Source organism: Callithrix jacchus, chromosome 4 (genome assembly GCF_049354715.1).
Source record: "Callithrix jacchus isolate 240 chromosome 4, calJac240_pri, whole genome shotgun sequence".
NCBI lineage: Eukaryota > Metazoa > Chordata > Mammalia > Primates > Cebidae > Callithrix > Callithrix jacchus.
In genome coordinates, this window is record NC_133505.1 from 25011548 (window position 1) to 25028284 (window position 16737).

Here is a 16737-nt window from a genome sequence, read left to right on the forward strand (position 1 = left end):
CTCAGAATGGCAATCCACCTTGGTGACTGTGAACTTTATCAGCTCTTGCTACTATGCTGTTCGAAAAGCATCTTCCCATAGAACCCATTGGAAGCTGCCAGAAGGTGGCGGTAATCTTGACAGCTCTGTCACTGCTATGTGACTTAAAGCATCCTCCTATAAATCTTCTTAGAAGTAGTTTGACCATAGATAGAAGTATTGCACACTGCGCACAGCCCACCTTCAAACCTCAGTGACCTAATGGGGGTGGACCCCTTACTGCACACAGCCCTTGCCTTCATGGGAATGGGCCCTTGCTGTGCACTGTCCACCTCCTGGCCTAGGTGACCTAATGGTGGTGGACCCCATGTTTTATTGCTCACTACCCTATCACTATCCTTAAAGATGATTTCACTCACTGCCCTGCCCCTAACCTATACATAATAAATACTCATGCTTCCGGACATTCGGGGCCTCGCCTGACTCTGCTCATAGGTGGCATGGCCCCCTGAGCCTAGCTGCGTTTTTATTGTACTTCTGTGTCCTGTCTCTTTATTTCTCGGATCCTGTGCCGCAGCACAGCATAAGGCTCACCCCACGACCCTGTGGGGCACTCAGCCTTACATCTGGCTCCCAACATGCCCTACAAGGAGTTCAAGACCAGCCTGGCCAACATGGTGAAATCCCATCTCTACTAAAAATACAAAAATTAGCGGGGCATGGTGGCGCACACCTGTAGTCCCAGCTATTTGGAAAGCTGAGGTAGAAGAATCGCTCAAACCCAGGAGATGGAGGTTGCAGTGAGCCGAGATTGTGCCACTGCACTCTAACCTGGGCAACAGAGCAAAACTCCATCTCAAAAAACAAAAACAAAAAAAGAATGAAAGAAAATGGACTGAGCCAATAGCTTCTGGAAACATGTTCAATGACACTAGTGACCAGAAAAAAAAGTGAATTAAAACACCATTAGTATAAGCTGGGTTCTGTGGCACATGCCTGTAGTCTCAGCTACTTGGCAGGTTGAGGTGGGAGGATCACTTGAGGCCAGGAGCTTAAGACCAGCCTGGCCAACACAGTGAGAACCCCACCTCTAAAAAATAACAACAACAAAACACCAGTATACATTTTTTTCCTGTTAAATGTACAGAATAAAGAAGATTGATAATGTTCAGAATTGGCAAGGTTGTGGAAAATCAACATTTTCAAACACTGCAGGTACTTTTTTCCAGTGTGCCTATGAATATGCATCATAAACCTTGGGAGGAAAAAAACAGCAATTCCACTTTTATACATTTATCCCAGGGAAATATTAAGGCAAGTGCGCAGGACACATGGATATATTGTCAAATACCCATCAACATGGGAGTGGACAGGAAGATCCACCCAGTGGATGCAGCCACTGACAATGACGATATAGATAAATGTTTGGTAACATCAAAGGACACTTGTGTCACATTTCTTGTGGAAAAAACCTAAGTCGAAAAATATTCAAGGAATGATTCTATTTTTTACAAAATATATGTAACTTCTACATACAGGTGTATCTGACAATTATAAGTATGCATAAAGATTTAAAGTTCCATATAGGAATTAAATTTCATAAAGGATCCTATTTTATATAGAATCATGGAATTACTTTCATTTTCTTTTTTATATTTTATTTTCTTAATTTTTCAATGATTAAAGATTACTTTTATATCAGAAAAAAAGTCTCACCATCTTAGCTGTTTTCAAAAGGGGAAAAGGCTAAGTAAATATTTGAACAGATATCTCTATTCTGGCAGCTTGAAAATATGTCACCAGGAGGAACTCAATGTAAAACCTACATATGGGGCTAACATGTATTTGTTTGCTTTTCTGAATGGACACTAAAGGGGCCAAGAGGAAAGTTGGGAAGGTGGAAGGAAGGAACCAAGAAGGAAGGAAGGGTGGGAGGAAGGAAAGGAGCCAGAATTTGACAGATCTTAGACAGTCTCAACTAATTGGCTTCAAAAATGTACCAGGCATAATTCTGATTAAGAAAGTTGATGGAGTAAATAGACAAGTGGAGCCGATACCACCATGTTTCCAGTACCACATATGTGTATCACGCAGTTATCCTTTCACCTGGAGTGCATTCAAAACCCAAACTACAGTCCAGGTCCACTACGGGGACATGAGCCCACCACAGTCTATCCCTCTCTCTGATTACAACCAAAATCTCTAAACAACTAACAGAGGACTCTGAGAAATAATCAATCAGAAGTCATAAAGGAGAGTCAACTCTTGGAAAGGCAACCCATACGGGATAAAGTTGCTGGTTTGTTTTCTTCTCACATGATTGAGCCCCAGTTGCAGAGCTGCACAACAACACAAGCAACTAAACTCAGAGAGAACCCTGTCTGTCTGTCCACAGATAAAGGGCTTCTGCGAGAGGCAGAGTCTGCGGGTATGATCCTGGGGTACAGAAAGTCCAAGAAAGGATGCCCAAATTCTATGTGCAAACCTGCACAGGTATCAGCCTGACCCTGGAGTGACACCCGCAGAGCAAAGACTCAAACCAGCAGAGAAAAAGCTGAGAACACAGAACCGAGATCTGAACCACTCACACAAGTTGCAGACTAACCCCTTAAGTATGTGCTTACAGGATAGACAAAAATAAGCACAGAAACAACTTCCACTGAGATCTGAATCGCTGCCCACCGGAAGGAGGTCCCACTCAAAGCCTAGAGCTCACAGGTTGATCACCTTACTAAAACATCAATAGTCACCACAGATAACAGGAGACCATTCAAAATGTGCAATACACAATCCAAACTTTGTTTACAAGTCACCAGGAAAATGTGACCAATTCTTAACAGACGATCCAGACATTGGAACTATCGGACAGGTACAGGTTCAGTATCCATAATCCAAAAACCCCAAATCCAAAATGCTCCAAAATACAAAACTTTTTGAGCATGGACATGATAACCATAAAGAAATGCACATTGGAGCATTTTGAATTTTGGATTTTTGGGTTGGATGTTGAAACAGTAAGTATAATGCAAATATTCCAGAATCCAAAAATCTGAAACACTTCTGGTTCCAAGCATTTTGGATAATAGATATTTAATGTATACCTAAAGCAACCACTGTCACTTTGCTCTATGAGGTAAAGAAAAACAAACTTGATAGAAATGAAAATACAGGAATTCTCAGAGGAAAAACAGGAACTATAAAACAAACCAAATGCAAATTTTAAAACAAAAGAAAGCATTAAAATAAAACTATATTTGGTGATCAAGACAGTAGAATGGAGACAACAGAGGACAGAGTCAAGATGGATGGATCCATGGAAATTATCCAATCTGAAAAACAGAAAGAAAAAGATTTTTTAAAAAAAGTGAGCAGAGTCTCAGGGGCTCCCAGGACAAAACCCAAAAGATCTATCATAAGTATTAGATAAACTTAAAAGGAAACCAAACCTAGACATATCAAAATCACACCAATGAAAAACAGAGCGGGGGAAAAATCTTGAAAGTAACTAAAGACAGCACAGTAAAAAATTATAATAAATAAATAAATATGTTTTTAAAAAAGAAAGATAACAGTATTTACAGGTGAAGAATGACTGAAAAGATTATGGATGTCTCTTTAGAAACTATAGAGGCAGAAGACAATGGATCAACATCTTTAAGTTGCCGAGAAAAAAAATAAAAATCCATCAATCCAGAATTCTATATTCAATAAAAACATCCTTCAAAATAAAGGGGAAATAAAGACATTCTCACATAAAAAAACACTAACAAATTATCACCAGTTGATGTGGTCTATAAAAAATGCTAAGGAAAGTTTTTTTCACTGAAGGGAAAAAGAATTACCAGAAGAAAACATGTATTTTCAGCAATAAAGGAACAGCAAGAGAAATGGTAAACAACTAAGTAAATATAAAAGAAAACTATTTTTTTCTTAGATTTTTATTTAAATGAATATGACTGTTTAAAGGAAAAAGTATAACACTGAATGATGAGGTTTTTAATGTGTGTAGATGTAACTATAACAATATAAAGGTTACTGGGGAGGAAGGAAAACAAGGCAGGAATGGATATTAAAATATAAATGAAACAGAGTCCAAGGGAAATTACCAGAGATAAAGAAAGACATTTCACAATGATAAAAGGAACAATTCCTCAGGAAAACATAACTACTATGAAAATATATGTGCCTAATAACATGGCTTCAAAAAACATAAAGAAAAATTAACAGATAAAAGGGTAAAACAGACAAGTCCATAACCATAGCAGAAAATCTTACTCTTTTCTGAGCAGTACTTTATCTTTACTGATAAACTATTGAGAACCAAAAAATCAGTAAACAGAGAAAGAAGGGCTAAACAACACTATTCAGTTACCTTAATGTAACTGACATTTATAGAACACTCCACTCATAGGCTTTTTGCCTCTAGAAGTTGGAAATGTATATTCACACAAAGAATTTTACAATGAAATACAACTCCAAATAAAAAGGAATAAATTGATACACAGATACTGATACACACAGCATGGCTAAATCTCAAAATCATTATATGCTGAGTGAAAGAAGCCAGGTATAATGAATATATATGTATAATTCCATTTATATAAAATAGTAGAAAACCCAAACTAACCTATAATGACAGCAGGTAGAGCAGTGGATGCCTGAAGACAGGGATGGGGGAAGGAACAGATTACAAAAAGGGCATGAGAAACGGTTGCGAATGGAAACATTTATCATCTTGACTGTGGTGATGGTTCCACTGGTATAAACATATGTTAACAACTGATCAAACTGTATACTTCAAATATGTGCAGTTCATTACACTTTAATTATATCCCCCCAAATGGGAAAGATATTCAACTTATGCTATAGACAGGGTTTCTGAAGTACAGTCTGAAAATAGGTCATTTATAAAAATTATTTAGGGTATTTGTTTAATATGCATATCTTGGTCTCCATCCCAGACCTAGACTGATGCTCTATGAACAGACATTTTAAATTACCTCTCCAAGTAATTACTAGTCACACATCTGAAAATGACTACTTAAGGCCCAATTCAAAAACTACCTCCTTTATGAAGCCTCTACTGATCCGACTGATAGACATAGTTCCCTTTTCTCATCTCACAAAGCTCACTTTCACAAAATGTATGTATATGCATGACTATGTTCTAATGATATCATCTTATCTGCTCTACTACACAGAACTACAAGTTTTCACAGGGAGAAGGTATGTTTCATCCATTTTCCTAACTTCCTCTGTCCAGCACAGTGCCTTGCACACAAAAGGCACTAATTACATTAATGGCATGTTTATTGCTAGTACAGCCTTGGTCCATGCTATTACAAATTCACCAACTGAGACCAACAACAGTGAAGCATGTTAAGCATGTGTAGAGGCTATAGCCCAGAGAGAGGGACAGACTGGAAACTGATTCATGCTTATATGGGAAAAACAAAGAAAAAGTATATCCCTCCTTCCAAACAAGAACCTAACAAACTCTGGGACGCACATCTCAAATACCTATTACATCCACATTCTATCCTGAATACAACCAGAGAAAGGCCTGGCACCACCTTCTCTAGTCCTTCTCTTCCCCACACATTCTGCCCACGGTACCCCTGTTATGAATACTTACCACATGGTACTCTAATCATTTGTTTATATGTTTGTGTGCATTGTGATGTTTTCAAAGGCAGGAGCAATGCTTATTCACTTTGCTACAGCCTTACAAGGACTTCAAGAAATATTTGATAAGCAAGCAAATAATGATCCTTTAAAACCAGAAACTATTTGTGTACCATTTATAAGGTTTTCCAAAAAGAGCCACTTTTTAAATTTTGACAAAAACGTAAGAAAGGAAATTTAAGTTTTAAAAAGATATTTTCTACTATCAAGCTTCTTCTCTCTCTTGGCCCATGTAAAATCTTCTAAACCTCACAGGGGCAAGGAATGGTAAATCCTTTCCTGGCATAATCACGGTCCATAGTTGCCCCAGTGACGGTTTTGGATGCTGATGCTCCATTTACTATGTGAAAAGACACAGCAGCCTGAGTCAACCCAGTGGGAGGCAAGTCTGTAGTATTTAGGGATGTGACTCAGTACTGTCCTCAAAATAACTCCCTGAGGAAAAAACAATCAAGTCAGCCTGAAAATGGTCACCACTCACATCACAATCACTCAGACTGAGTCTGAAAGCAATGGTGAAGACACTATGACTTAAGGAAGAAGAAATAAAGTACAATGCTATAAACCATTTCAAAGGGCCATATTCCACACATAAAAACACATACATGCCAGTCGCTTAAGTGTGTAATAAAATGTTTTCGCTGACTGTTTAAATTAGCAATCTAATGCCATGCTTTAATTAAATGCACTCTATCACAGGGAGAGAACATGCATGGTGCACAGCCTTTCCTTAGAGATAACTGCAGAACAAATAAAGTTTTGTTTGCTGTGTATTTGTTTCATTTTGTTTCAGTTCTTTTATTTCTATGTTAGGCAGAATGATTTATTTGAAATGAATTTTTAGCAACTTCAAAATCATACAATTTGCTATTTGGGGAGCACAGCTTATTAGTCAACTGTTGTTAGAAAGACTTGGGCAAGTTCCACTAGCACTGTCCAGCTATTTGATCTGAATTACCTTTCTCTGGCTCTGTAAAATACAGGTTATAATAGCATCTACCTTGGAGCCTTGTTATCATGGTTAAATGAAAGAAAGCATATAAAGCATGCTTTACGGGATGCTGGCATATAGGAAGGACTCGACGGATGCCTGCCACTATCATTGCTGCATTCAGCTTCTTCATTTTCTGGTTATTTTAGCACTCACCTGATTCTTTGTAAGAACCTTAAAGGGGAGTCATCAATTATATGGTTTCTTGGAAGTTCTCTTTTAAAAGAGAAGGAAATGAAGAAAAGTAAAGCGAGGGGAAAGGAGGGGCAGGGAGGAAAAAGGAAGGGAGAGCAGGGAAACAAATGTAGAAGAAGAGAGAGAAAGAATAGCAAAACTGAATGAGCGGGATAAAGTACACATAGCCAGTCTTTCTCCACACCATAAGAACTCAGAAAACAGTCAGCTGCACTTGCAAATGTCTGTGGTTAGTGGCTGCCAGGCAGTTTAAAAATTTTAACCACAGACATCCGAACACCTTCAAATTTGAGAACACAGAGCAGAACATTGTCATAATAACTTCAAATTCAAATAGCAAAGTCTAGGCAGGATCTCGTCTATAAAATTGTCTCTTCTTCTATTTCTTTAGTTTCCCTCTCTTGTGAAATATTTAATTTAAATTTTATGACTGGGCATGGTGACTCATGCCTGTAATCCTAGCACTTTGGGAAGCCAAGGTGGGTAGATCACCTGAGGTCAGGAGTTCGAGACCAGCCTGGCCAACATGGCAAAAACCCATCTCGACCAAAAATACAAAAATTAGTAGGGTGTAGTGGTAGGCACCTATAATCCCAGCTACTCAGGAGGCTGAGGCAGGAGAATCACTTGAACCTGGGGGGCGGCGGTTGCTATGGGCTTAGATGGCGCCCCTTCACTCCAGCCTGGGTGACAGAGCGAGACTCTGTCTCAAAAATAAGTAAGTAAATAAAATTTTATGTGTACCGTTTGCCCCAAAAGTCAAAACACATCCTACCATCGCTGTGAATCTCTGAAACATATTTACAATGTAAATGCCTTTTTCATTTTGCCATTCTATTCAAGAATATCTAACATGGCTAATCTAATTGTAGAACAGCAGCCTCATTAATGTGCAATAATGACTTGGAAACCTGTTTCAGATAACGATATTCAGCCAATTACTGTGTGAATAAACCTCATAAAAACCCATCAAGGATATTAGAAACCGTGCAAGGAAGCATGATCAATTCCAAATGACAACTGATGTGTAAGCTGATCGTCCCTGGTTTGCTTTCTGAGCTCCAGCCCCTGATACCAGGCACTCCTGGGAGGAAGCCTAGGATTCATTCAAATCTTTTCTAAAAAGCAAAACTATAAACACACCACAGAGATATCTGAAGTTAGCTCCTACTCAGGGAGGGATTAAGTCTTTCATATTCGTGCTCAGTAGTTTGTGTTTTCCGTTGAGATGCTATTATTAGGCTGATTTTCCTTTTCTTCCTGTGTCTTATTACTCTTACTTTTCTTTTTCCCTGTAAAATCACATCATATGAAATCATGAACATAGACATGATTACAGGTCAAAGAAGTAACAAATGCCACTTGGTGAGAAATTGTTTCTATGACAGACAGGAACAGCCTCTGTTTAAATATTTCCTACTAAGGTGACCCTCTGTTAATAAATAGCTCCAACCATTAGAAAACTTTTAAATGTAACAACATCACCAATTTTTATTGAATGTCCACTAAAACATTCAATAAAATGTGTGGCAGACCCTTTGCTAAGCACTTTAGAGGAATCCTCTCAATCAATCCCCGTGATGGAACTCTGAGGGTGTAACCTTGCACCCATCTTAACCATGAGAAAGCCAAGGCTCACGGGGTGATGAACCTTGCCTGAAGATACATAGCTGTTAGTTAACAGAGTTGTGACAAAACCCTGGGTTTCCAGAACCCAAGCCTAGGCCTTACAACTTCTCCTCCCAGGTCCTAATGTCATGCCCTGTGCTCTCTCCCCTCTTTTCATCTATTTGAAAACTGCCCACGAAGCCTCCACCCCTGTGCTGGGTTTTCACCCGAGGCTTCCTCAGCAGGATGAAGAGGAATCTGGGAGCTTGTGGAGTCCAGGCCTCTGCAGATGGAGAGTACCTAAGAGCCAGAAGGGAAGGCGAGGCCTCCAGTCTCCCAGCCCAGATAACACAAGCTCCTGTACTTCACACATCCTCTCTTGTCACTCTCTGCTCATCCACATGTTCCAAGCCCATGACAAGGTATCATGTCCTTACCTATGGTCTATTCACATTTCTTAGTTACCAAGAAGGACCTCTCTTCATTCTGCTATAAGAAGCCACACAGCGAACCCTGAGTCAGAGCTGCCCTCCAAGGCTAGGCAGCAAATGTCCTTCTAAGGCAGCAGAGCTGGAAAGGTTTCCAGAACAAGCCACATCAGTTCCTATCCTATTTGGTGCCCACTACTTTGCAATGAGCTCAAATGCGCAATCCAAACCAACTCCCCCACCTCTTTTGGAGGATTTACACTCTGAATATATGTATCTATATACCTATATAACTAAAATAGTTACATAATTTAGTTATACAACTAAAATAGTTATATAATTTAGTTATATAGGTATATAGATACATATATAGTTATATAATTTAGTTATATAGGTATAATATATAATTTAGTTATATAGATAATTTAGTTATTTAGTTATATACCTATACAACTAAAATAGTTATAAATATAACTAAAATAGTTATATAGGTATTTAGATACATATAATTTTTGTTTTGTTTTGTTTTAGACAGAGTGTTGCTCTTTTGCCAGGCTGGCTAGAGTATAGTCATACTGACTCACTGCAACCTCTGCCTCCCGGGTTGACGTGATTCTTATGCTTCAGCTTCCCCAGTAGCTGGCATTACAGGCGCGCCACCATGCCCAGCTGATTTTTATGTTTTTAGTAAAGACAGGGTTTTGCCATGTTGGCCAGACTGGTCTGGAATTCCTGACCTGAGGTAATCCGCCCACCTCAGCCTCCCAAAGTGCTGGGATTACGGGTGCGAGCCCCCCAAAAATATTTTTTAATTAAATTCAGGTAGTGACTTTGAAAAAATACTAAATTCAGATAATGACTTATAAAATTAAATTCAGATAGTAACTTAAAAAGAAAAACCTCACAGCTCTGAAATTATGTTTAGGAGCAATCGTTTTTATTAATCAATAGTCTTATAGAAAAGAGAGGCAGATCTTTCTGAAATACCTATAGATATAAGCAGAATTCATCAGCAACCTTGTCTTTCCAATTTCTCGCAGTCAGGTGGCAGTGCCTATGCAGAGGGAGGTGACGGATTAAGCATTTATAAAATACTTGCTGAATTTCAGGCACTATACTAAGTGCAATAAGAGAACAAAAATAGATTATGCATTGTCTTTGTTCTTAAATAGTCTGAAAGACAAACTACACTCCTGTGACAAGCACCAAAGGCCTTTGGGGCAATTACAAAGCAACATATCAACACATACGAAATCACAAAGTACAAATCCAGCAGCCAAGTGCTGACAAGGAGGATCTCCAAAGTTAAGAGCCTTATGCAAATAGAGATGTGAGAAATCGTTTTTCCAGGGCTTAGTGTCAAAGACAAATCTGGAGGGGAATCTCAAGAGTGAACAATGTTGCTGCTACCCCATAGAAGGATGTAAATATGTGCAAGTGTGCAGTGGGGCTACCTGAGAAGGGAGGATTCCTTTAGCACAAGTGTAAATAAAATGTAGGGTTCTTTTCTACCTGAATTGACCAGTCGTTGCTCCATCACCCCACAGCCAAGAACTTCCAGCCATTCTCCACGGAAGTTGATCTCCATCTCAAAGGAAGGATGCGTAAAAGGAAAGTAGCAGTCTACCCATCTTATCTCCAGCCCTGCAAAGTTGGCAAAGAAACAAATAAATAGTGTTAAATAGCTGTCTGCCCTTTCTTCTGATCAAATTTACCCTTACACTAATGACACCAATTACTACATTCTGAGTAAAATAAATAGCAAACAAACTAATTTACAACATGTTAGGGTGAGGCAATAAATCTTAAAACTTGTGAAAAACTGGGCATGTCTTTTCCAATATCAAAAACACTTTGTGTAATTCCAGGACCCTCTGAAACCAAATCAATCACTTGTCAAATCCCTGCCACCAGTTGGCAGAAGAAAAAACTAGGCAAAGATCACGGGAAGCCAAGTAAATCTGTTAGTTTCTATACAAGAAAACGACATTATTTCAGAGTTAAAGAAACCACATTTTCCTCCAAACTTATAAATCAACAATATGACCAATTTAAGATAAACTGATCAACTTTACTTCCATAAATATATATATTATTTTTAAGTTTATAAAGCTAATAAAAAGTCCGATTAAACCAAATCTATCAGTCAATTTTAAGTAAAACATTTTAAAAATACAACATTTTTCCTAGAGATTAATGACAAAAAATACATGCTAAATGCCAGAATGAATTTCTAAATAAGCAAACATAAATACAGCACTTTTGAGAAAAACTGCAACATTTTAAGCTATGGCATTATTATTTAACAAGAGAAAAGACTAATGAATTCATAACAATTAAAACCTGCAAAGAGCAGAGGTCACTAAAAGCAGAGAAACCATACGAGAGGGTCACCTAGGAGCTCAATGCCCACTGAGAAGAACACAGAAAACAGTGGGCATTTTGACAAATCCGATGTTCCTCTCCCTGTGTTCCTTTCCCTTCCTGCGCTGCCCTCTTGTTTTTTTTAGGCTACACTTTGCTAAGGGACTTGATTCTTCTTAGTAACATGAACAGCACCCTTGTGAATTAAAAATACTATATTCTCTCACCCCAAACGACCTGCATTTTAAATCTTGTGGGAATCGCAATGTGAAATAAATAAAAATAACAAAAATGGCCTGCATCTATTGAGGACTTACTATGCTTCTACCAACCCATTTCACAGATTCGAGGGAAAAAAAGGCAATGTCTTGCCCAAAGTCCCACAGCTAGCAAATGACTGGGCCACTGGGCCAAACCCAAGTCTGCCAAACTCCAAAACCCCTGCTCTTGTTGGCTTTTTTTTGTTTTGTTTTGTCGATAGGATCTCACTCTGTCACCCAGGATGGAGTGCAGTGGCACCACAATCATAGTTCATTGTAACTGCAAACTCCAGGGCTCAAACAATCCTCTTGGCTCAGCCACTGAGTAGCTGGGACTACAAACGAGTGTCACTATGTCTGGCTAATTTCTCTAATTTCTTTACTTTAGAGACAAGGTCTCGCTGTGTTGACCAGGCTGGTCTTGAACTTCCAGCCTCAAGCAATCCTCCTGATTTGAACTCCCAAAATGCTGGGATTACAGGCATGAGCCACCGCATCCAGCTCTTGACAATTAAAACATAATTGCCTGCCCATCAAAAAAGATATTTTGAGAGTCAAACATCAGATAAGAGTGTAATTATCAAACACAGGGGCTTTCCTATGCCCTAGATTCTACAGGAGAAGGCAGAATTTTCTTCAATTGTTTTATTTTAATTGCATTTATTTTCCTTCTTACCAGCTGTCTATGACAAGTGTCAACTGATGTCTGTTTACAACAGTAAAACAGTATTTCCCCCTCTTATTTTCTATGTGGTATAATAGACAACATTAAAGTGCACAAATACAAGGTATGCAACGTGATGACTGTTGACATAAGTTATGCACCCATGATACTCTCATGATCATCACGATAATGAACACAACCATCACCTCCAAGACTTTTCTCATCCCTCTTTGTAATCCTGCCCACCTGCCCACTGCCCCACTCTTCTCCTGACCCCCCACATCCTCAGGCAACCACTGATTTCTCCTGTCACTACAGATGAGTTTGTGTTTCCTAGAATTTTATAAAAATGAAATCATATAGGATGTACTCCTTTTTTTCTGGCTTCTTTCACCATGGTTATTTGAAGATTTACCCGTGTTGTTGCACCTACCAATAGTTCATTCATTTTTATTACTGAGATCTCACCAACACTTTTTCTAACTGGGAAAAAAAAGCTGGCCTTGTTGCAGGCCATCGGAGAAATGTCCCCAAGTCCCAAGTCATTGACTTTCTGTCTACAAGCTCAGACATGCAGAGCCACTGCTTATTTGGGACTGATTCCGAGAAGAAAGTATTCATATACCTGTGTGCTTGCCCATGTTTGGGACCAGCAATTCCCTATCAATATTTTCATAAAAAGCACCAGAGACAATCTTGCTAACAAACAGAAATGTGTGACACCTTGGGACATATAAGTGAGTGCAGAAGGAATGGCAGACAAACAATTTTTATCTTTCTTTTTATATAACTCTTGGCAGGGAAGCAGAAAACATTTTATGAGAACAGTTTGGAACAATATGTTTTATGTACATGGCTTTTGATATTTGGCTTGAATTTTACCAAAAGCAGGAACAGGACTCAGGGTTAATATAATAATTTCACATAATTAAATATAATTAATTTTATATAATTAAACATTACCCAAATGCTTGGAACATAGCGGCAAAGAAAGTCCTACACAAGTTAACTTTCTCGGCATGGCCTTAGGTTCTTTTAAAAGAAATCATTTTTGATAGGCTAAATAAATATGGAAGACTTCAGTTATACAACTTCATCTCTCATAACTGTAATATCTTAGGTTCCCACTAGTCCAAGAGGAAGACATTTCAAGACATTAATGAGCACTCAAAATACTTACAAGTGTTGATTCAAGTCATTCCATAATCAATGTTTATTAAGCCCTAACTAAATGTCTACTGCATATGGTCTCATGGGAAGCCAGGTCTCTGCTGAGACAGGTCCCTGTTTACACACACCCATTTGAGCTGCTGGTGCTGATGGTGTCAGTCAGCACAAGATAAGAATAGAACTGAGAAGTGATGTGATGGCTCTCTCCTCTCCAGGAACCTTCCTTCACTGAAGGGCTTTTGCTTATCACTTCTATAATGAGAAAAAATGCTATAGCTTTGGACTGAAAATTTCTGTAATGTTGACAAGTTCTTAAGATAAAATGTTTTATTAACCCTTGCTCTTTTTTGGTTTAAGATCTCAGCCACCACAGCCCTCAGTTTCTTCTTGCTCAATCATCCTGCAGGTGTCTTTTGGTAACAATGAAAGTAATTGCTCCACAGTGAAAACTACACATAGCAAAGCAAGAAAAGCAGAGAAGTTAGCCAGTGTTTTTCAGAATCCATCAAGACGATAAACACAAATGATTTAATGGAGCAGAACCTACTGACAATATCACAGGGACTAAAACAGAAAACAGATTGGTAAAACTTATGTCTAATGAGACCAGGAAGTTTTTCATCCTTTTTAACCCCCTTAGATCCTCTGCTCAGTTTCCTTTTTACATCTATACAACCCTACAAAGAATGACAAATCTATACACCATTCACTTCCTTTGTTCTGCTACTTTAAGGCCTTCTTCAGTTCTCAAGATTTGCCTCTTTCACGTAAATAGACAAAAGTCAAAAATCTGCACTTTCGAAGTCTTACCCATAAAACCTTGGCCTAGACCAATGTCCCAAAGTAATTTCCCCATGTTTTCCTCTAGTAGTTGGATGGTTTCAGGTCTTTAATCCATTTTGAGTTGGGTTTGTATATGGTGAGAAAGAGAGAGGACTAGCCCAGAATCATTTATTAAAGAAGGAATCATGATGGCTTCGCTAAGTTCCCTGATTTGATCATCACATATTGTATACATGTATTAAAATGTCATTCTGTACTCCATAAATATGTACAATTATGGGTCAACTAAAAATTTAAAAGGCCAAAATCTGCAAACCACCATTTTTGAGTAAACTATGGCTCTATTTCAAACATAAATAGTAATTATTTGAAAGTAAATTATATTAATGTGCACTTTTTGCCAATATATTATATTCTCTTACACATTTTAACAATTTAAATTTGTTACATTGAGGGCTGGACACTGTGGCTCATGCTTGTAATCCCAGTACTTTGGGAGGCTCAGGCAGACAGATTACTTGAGGTCAGGAGTTCAAGACCAACCTGGCCAACATGGGGAAACCCCATCTCTATTAAAACTATAAAAATTAGCCAGGCATGGTGGCACACTCCTGTAGTCCCAGCTACTCAAAAGGCTACGGCAGGAGAACTGCTTGAATCTGGAAGGTAGAGATGGTGATAAGGCAAGATTGTGCCACTGCACTCCAGCGCGGGCAACAGAGAAAGGTTCAGTCTCAAATAAATTCATCAACTAATTGTTACACTGATACATTAACAGTTATTTTGTTGCTCGTCATCACTGGTCATTAGAGAAATGCAAATCACAACCACACTGAGATACCATCTCACACCGGTTGGAATGGCGATCATTAAAAAATCTGAAGACAACAAATGCTGGAGAGGATGTGGTGAAAGAAATGCTTTTATATTGTTGGTAGGAGTGTAAATTAGTTCAACCATTGTGGAAGGCAGTATGGCGATTCCTCAAGGATCTAGAAATAGAAATACCATTTGACCCAGCAATCCCATTACTGGATACATATCCAAAGGATTATAAATCTTTCTTTTTTTTTTTTTTTTTTTTGAGACGGAGTTTCGCTCTTGTTACCCAGGCTAGAGTGCAATGGCGCGATCTCGGCTCACCGCAACCTCTGCCTCCTGGGTTCAGGCAATTCTCCTGCCTCAGCCTCCTGAGTAGCTGGGATTACAGGCACGCGCCACCATGCCCAACTAATTTTTTGTATTTTTAGTAGAGACGGGGTTTCACCATGTTGACCAGGATGGTCTCGATCTCTTGACCTCGTGACCCACCCGCCTCGGCCTCCCAAAGTGCTGGGATTACAGGCGTGAGCGACCATGCCTGGCCCTATAAATCTTTCTATTATAAAGACACATGCACATGTATGTTCACTGTGGCACTGTTTACAATAGCAAAGATTTGGAACCAACCCAAATGCCCATCAATGATAGACTGGATAAAGAAAATGTGGCACATGTACAGCGTGGAATACTATGCAGCCATAAAAAAGGATGAGTTCATGCCCTTTACAGGGACATGGATGAAGCTAGAAACCATCATTCTCAACAAATTGACACAGAACAGAAAACCAAACACTTCATGTTCTGACTCATAAGTGAGTGTTGAACAATGAGAATATATGGACACAGGGAGGGGAACATGACACACCGGGGCCTGTTGGGGGATGGAGGGGCTAGGAGAGGGATATCAGGGGGTAAGGGGATTGGGGAAGGGATAACATTAGGAGAAATACGTAATGTAGGTGATGGGGAGATGGATACAGCAAACCACCATGACATTTGTATAGCTATGTAACGATCCTGCAAGATCTGCACACGTACCCCAGAACTTAAAGTTTAAATAATAACAATTTTAAAAAACAGTGATTTAAAAAAAATCATTGGTAGTAAAATTATTTCTTCAATACTTTGATATTACCCCCCAAATACACTTTCTTCTGGTTTTTCACCCCATAATCTCAAAATTACTGTAGGTATTATTATATCTAGTGGAAAAAGCATCTTGACATGCTTCTTGTATGAAAAGATACAATGTCAAATAACTAGCTCAAAACTATGTTGAGTGTGACTTATTTCATATGTCAAGTTTTAGAAGTCAGAATATTTACTAAATATTATATATTTCATGTTATCTATTAATAGATGAGAATTTTTAGCAAGCATGTCCAAACCATATGGATTCATTATGTATCAGACTAACCTCTTATTGGACTATAGAGGAAAATTAGGTGCATATATGAACTATGTATCTAGTGGAAAATAATGCCAAGGGTTTTTTTTTGTTTGTTTCTATTTCCCTCTTTCTTTTTATGAGGGGGGAGGAGAACTTAATAATTTCCTAAACCACACAGATGAAAATCAGAGCTTTTTAAAATGGCTTCAGAATTCTAAGATTACAGCAACTGTCAAATATTATACACCTCAATTTTCAGCCTAGAGCCACATAAAAGAAAGTACACTTTAGAAAGAAAACACATCTGGGTTCAAGTCTCAGCCTTCTATCTTTGTTCCTGTGAAACCGTGGGAAGCTTACTTACCCTCTTTGAGCCCCACCTGTGTCTTCTTTACACC

General features: G+C 38.6%; 1 protein-coding gene across 16 annotated transcripts in view; it reads right to left on the minus strand.

Moving 5' to 3' along the window:
• Window positions 1-16737, minus strand: part of FARS2 (phenylalanyl-tRNA synthetase 2, mitochondrial) — a 521299-nt gene that overhangs the window by 342724 nt on the left and 161838 nt on the right. For all 16 annotated transcript variants that reach the window (XR_013533783.1, XR_008480528.2, XR_013533782.1 and 13 more), the window contains one exon: window positions 10399-10530. Coding sequence is in view for 10 of the 16 variants with exons in the window: in XM_035297412.3 (XP_035153303.1) it covers window positions 10399-10530 (132 nt within the window). In the remaining 6 variants the exon portion in view is untranslated. The remainder of the gene's footprint in view (window positions 1-10398; window positions 10531-16737) is intronic.